The following is a 5,574-nucleotide window of genomic DNA, read 5'->3' as shown; positions in this document are numbered from 1 at the left end:
AGGAACATGTATCATACATCAAAATGAAGCTGGTCCTCTGTGGACCACATCCCTACTTTTCAACATAGTCTCCATTTCTCTCAATAGCAATGTTCCACCTTCAAATGAGAAGCATATATCTCTGCCCTGTAAAATTCTGTTGACTGCTCTTTGAGTCACTTCTTCACTAGTTTTCACTTCCTCGTCACTGGAATCATGTTTGCCTCTGAAACCCTCTTTCATGGGGCCGAAGAGATGATAGCCCAGTGATGATGATAGTTCAATGGCGAGGAAGTGAATGAGATCCCAGGTTCAAAATTTCCCCAAGACACCTGATGAAGGCTGGAGGGTATATCAGCTGAAACGTTGTGTTAACAACAAACAAGATGAGGACAAATATCTGTCAAATGTAAATAATGCATACTTCATGATGTTGTGCAGCAACTGTTTATACTTCATTCAGAGATTTGTTATTGCTTGTTTACATTTTTCCGAGATCAGTGACTTTTCGTCACTGGAAAAAGTATATATATATATTTGCATTGGGAACCACTTCACATCAACAACCGGTGATTGTCACACTCTGATGATGGGTCAAAACCCAGAAACTCGGGTCCATGTGTATCACATCATGTTAGAGATAGGAAAGATGACTAACCTTCGCAAATACTGATAGGGCACAGAAAGTGTGTCAATAGCCAGCTGGAGAAGATGTCTTCCTGGGGCTACACGCTACAGTAGGATCAACCTTTAAGGGTTAGCCACATTTAAGTGGCAAATATACTTCACAATGTCGTGCAGCTACTGTTTATACCGCGCTCATAGATTTATTATTGCTAGAAATATATCACTTACGTTAAACTCTGCAAATCATAAAGATCTTCGCCACTCATTTCAGAACAGTATTGTGATTCAGGATTCTGTGAGAGCAGCGCTGATGAATTTGATGAAAGGACTGTGGTAAAATGACTGTTCTGGTATGTTTTAAATGAGAACTGTGGTCCCATCCATAGACGGCGGTGTGGGCCCGCATGTGTAATCATTTCAACCTGGAAAAATATATATAGATATAAAATTACTTGTTATTATAGTAAAACTAGTATATTGAATAATGTTACACTGATGAGAGAGCAAGAGCTCCTGAAATGTGTATCACTACTTCATTATTTCAAGGAGCCATCTTCAATTTTATTGTCTGTCAAGTTTTCTATGGTGAGGCATTTCTTAGATATTACCCATTGGTAACAGCTAGAGAGCTAGAAACACGTCTGGGAATCCAACAGGGACAGCGCTAGACAGATATGGTATTTTTACACCTTTTTACCATAAAAGAAATTTTTTTTTTCTCTACATGAAACATGTGGAAGGGGTAGAGCCAAAAAAATGTGTGACGAAGCACTGAGAAGCAATCTACAGATGTTGGGATTAACAGAAGTGATGACAGGGGAGTGAGACTCCTATCAGTTTGCTGTGCTTGAAAACCCTAACCCTAAGTAAAAGCATGGTGTGCATAAAATGTAGTGTGCAAGAGAGAAGACTGTGCTGGTATGGCCAGGTAATGTGTATGAATGAGGACAATGGCATCAAGTGGTGCCAATCTCTAATTATAGAGGGAACGAAGATGTAAAACAAAGTGGTGAGAAAGAATCTTCAGATGTTGGGCCAGTTGGGGCCTCACTGATGAAATGACAAAGGACTAGGAGTTGAGGTGATTTGCTGTACTTGAGAAGATGCATGAAGCTAAGTAAAATCACTGTCATCCATAAGAAGTTAAAAAGATAAGTGCTAGCAATGACACCTGCTGGGTTCGGCTACTCCACATTGAAAAGGGACAAATACTCCGAAACTAGTCTGTGGATGTTGAACCAGCAAGGGGAAGCTGCTGACCTACCCTGTTCGAAGGTTGTAATGGTCACAGATTTGTGTGTCACATAGCTAGCTAGAGGCGATGGCCTCTTGGAGCTAATCAGTGGCAGCATTCGTCCTATTTTCCTGGACTGCCATGTTAGCTTGGCAATAACTATTAATAGTAGCATTGCCTGTCGATGATTAAAACCCATCAAGACAGTGTCCCAGCGTGGCTAGTCTAATGATTGAAACACATCAAAGCAAAAGAGAAAATAATGATGAGTCTACAAACCTGTGGAAGCCATATTTCATCTGTATCTTCTTTATTGCACTGCTCAGAAGAGAGGCTGTCTTTCGAATCATGACGTGTGACCTGGCAAGGCTCTGCATAATCTATGAAATTAAAATAAAAAACACATTTTAAAATTCAGACTGGAAGAGTAATTTCTAAGATAAGAACAGGCTGGGCAAAGTTCAAAGAACTTCATTGTTAGTAACTAAAGGCCTCATCCTCAGAGTGAAAGGCAGGTTGTATGATGCCTGTGTATATACAGCTATGTTACATGGCAGTGAAACATAGGCTATGATTTCAGAGGACTTGCAATGGTTTAAAAGTGTAGTTAGTACAATAAGAACAGGCTGGGCAAAGTTCAAAGTGCTTCTACATTTGTTAGTAACTAAAGGCCTCATTTGAGTGTGGCCGTTGCCAGTACCACATGACTGGCCCTCATGCTGGTGGCACATAAAAGTACACTCTCGGAGTGGTTGGTGTTAGGAAGGGCATCCAGCTGTAGAAGCTCTGCCAAATCAGATTGGAGCCTGGTGCAGCCATCTGGTTCGCCAGTCTTCAGACAAATCGTCCAACCCATACCAGCAGGGAAAGCAGACGTTAAACGATGATGATGGTGATGATGATGATGTATACGACAATTTCAAACCACTTGAAAGAGATTAGGAAAACAAAAATACTTGAGAACTGAGCACTGCACAAATTGAATGACAACAAAAAAAAATGCTGTTTTGAAGTGTCGTCTTCCCTTTTTTTATGCAACAAGAACGACCCATTTCTCGACTGAATTGTGACTTGCAATGAAAAGTGGATTCTTTATGACAACCGGCAATGCTCAGCTCAGTGGTTTGACACCGACGAAGCTCCACAGCACTTCCTGATGCCAAAGTTGCACCAAAAGAAGGTCATGGTGACTGTTTGGTGGTCTTCAGCCGGTCTCATCCATCATAGCTTTTTGGATCCAGTCGAAACCATTACGGCGAAGTACTGTCAGCAAATGGATGAAATGCATAAGAAACTCCAACAACAACAGCCAGCATTGATCAATAAAAAAGGACCAATTCTTCTCCACGACAACACTCGGCCACACATCGCACGACTGACCCTGCAGAAGTTGAACGAATTGGGCTACGAAACTCTGCCTCATCTGCCATACTCACCAGACTTCTTGCCTACCAACTACTACTTTTTCAAGCATCTCAACAACTTCCTGCGTGAGAAATGCTTCAAAAACCAAGATGATTCCAAACACGCCTTCAACAACTTCGCCACCTGAACATAGGATTTTTATGCTACTGGCATAAATAAACTTGTTTAGTGTTGGCAAAAGTGTGTTGATTCTCAGGGTGTTTATTTCAATTAATAAAGTTTTGTTTGAGCCGAGATATGTGCATCTGAATTTAAAGGTTAAAAACCGCAAAAACTTTCTTGACAACCTAATACATTCTCGCAAACAAAAGAGTTTGGCTTGATGCTATGGAAACAGGTATGAATGTATCTGTGGCTTACAAATGGCTAAAATTACCCAAAATTTTCGAACTTTAAAAGCTAGCTGCTGAAGCATGGCCCGCAGGCCAATACACACCCCAGGGTGACTCATGGGTGGATGGCCACCCAAGCATGGCCCACAGGCCAATGTCTGCCTCAATGCATCCCACAGGCTGACAACTGCTGTAGCATGGCCCATGGGCCAATAACTGGTGCTTTACTGCAGGCATGAATGTGTGTGTGGCTTATGATTGGCTTAAAATTACCCAAAATATTCACACTTTAAAAGCTATTAACTCTTCATGTCTATTGATTTATGGTGAAAATGAACTTCATGGCAATGATTACTGTACAAAAACAAAACTACACCAATACACCAAATATGAAATCAATTGGAACAGAAAAGATTCCAGTTTGCAATTTGTACTTACCAATTTGCATGGAAGGTTGACGAGTTGAAACAGCTGTAGAGGCAGAGATAAGCGGATTATTTGAAGCAAGGGGGGCAAGAAGCTCTGGAGAAGATTTTAACCTAGGAAAAAAGAGAGACACACAAAATGGGTTTTAGAAAGAAAAACGCTCACATATGAAGGAAGTAGGGACTGGAGAGGGGGGGCGTGGGAGTTGAAATGCAGGAGACAATTTTGATGGGTTTTTTTCCTCTTCCCACCCCCAGTTCAATCTTGGTGTTGCAGCTTTGAGAGTGTGGTTCTGTTGGGTACTGGCGCCGTGTGAAAAGCGCACAGTACACTCTGTAAAGTGGAGTTGGCATTAGGAAGGGCATACAACTGTAAGAAAAAGAAAAACCCTACAAAAACAAACAATTAGAGGCCAGATAGCTCCCCCTGGCCAGCTCCTGTCACACTGTCCAAACCCCGGCAGGATGGAAAAGTGAGCATTAAATGATGATAATGATGATGATGAATTCCTGGACTTCAGACAGCTCTCTGGTGGACTGCACTGAGACAGTCATTGGCCTGCAGGCCATGCTGCATGAATCTTTGGCCTGCGGGCCACGCTATGACAGTCCAACTCATGCCAGCATGGAAACATAGGCAGTAAATGATGTGGCCCAAAGGCTGATGACAGAAACAAGTACGGCCCACAAGCCAATGTGGTCTAAGGGCCAAAGGTTGTTCTAGTGCAGCCCGTGGGTGAATAACTGTGCTGACGCACTCCACAGGCTAATAACTATGCTGGCACAGCTTATAGACCAGTTACTGTGCTGGTGTGACCTGTAGGCTAATGATTGTCCCAGTGTGGCCTGCGGGCCAATTACCGTCTTGATGCAAGCCATGAGCCAAAGGATCTTCCAATGTAGATGGTGGACCAAAGACTGTTTTGGTGCGGCCCCCAGGCCTATAACTAAAGCATGGCTCATGGGCCAATGATTATTCCAGTGTCGCCCACAGATCAATAACTGTCCTAGTGCGGCCCAAATGTTTGAAACAAGCATGGCCCGTGAGCCAATAACAAAGCAAAAGCGTAGCCCATAGGGCAAAAAGTGTTCTGGCATAGGCAAAAGATTATCTTGGCGCAGCCTGTAAGCCAATGGCTGCCTTGTTGCAGCCCACAAGCCAATGACTGTCATGGCACGGCCCATGGGCCAATGACTTTTCATGCACAAACTGCAGTCAAAAAGATTGTTGCAGCATGGCCAGCATAGTTAAATGGGCATTTAAATGATGATGACAATGACAAACGCCTGCATTTCATTCATTGGCCCACAAGCTGCACCAAGACAGTCAATTTCTTTATTAACCATGAGGTTGAGAAAAAGAGGGGACGATACGAGGACAGACAAAACAAGCATTGGGGTCAGAGGATCGAATCAGATGAAACATATTACTCTCTCTTTCTCTTTTACTTGTTTCAGTCATTTGACTGCGGCCATGCTGGAGCACCGCCTTTAGTCGAGTAAATCGACCCCAGCACTTATTCTTTGGATGCCTAGTACTTATTCTATCAGT

General features: G+C 42.8%; 1 protein-coding gene across 1 annotated transcript in view; it reads right to left on the bottom strand.

Moving 5' to 3' along the window:
- The window catches only part of LOC106875506 (BCAS3 microtubule associated cell migration factor), a gene marked incomplete at its 3' end in the record, with an annotated part of 62,988 nt that overhangs the window by 9,332 nt on the left and 48,082 nt on the right, over positions 1-5,574 (bottom strand). Inside the window, exons 17-19 of the mRNA XM_052966807.1 lie at positions 4,036-4,136; positions 2,120-2,220; positions 835-1,028 (exon numbers count right to left, since the gene is read on the bottom strand). Coding sequence (XP_052822767.1) covers positions 835-1,028; positions 2,120-2,220; positions 4,036-4,136 — 396 coding nt within the window. The remainder of the gene's footprint in view (positions 1-834; positions 1,029-2,119; positions 2,221-4,035; positions 4,137-5,574) is intronic.

The sequence above is a fragment of the Octopus bimaculoides genome, chromosome 3 (assembly GCF_001194135.2).
Source record: "Octopus bimaculoides isolate UCB-OBI-ISO-001 chromosome 3, ASM119413v2, whole genome shotgun sequence".
Taxonomy (NCBI): Eukaryota; Metazoa; Mollusca; class Cephalopoda; order Octopoda; family Octopodidae; genus Octopus; species Octopus bimaculoides.
This window is presented reverse-complemented; position numbering and strand designations above follow the sequence as displayed.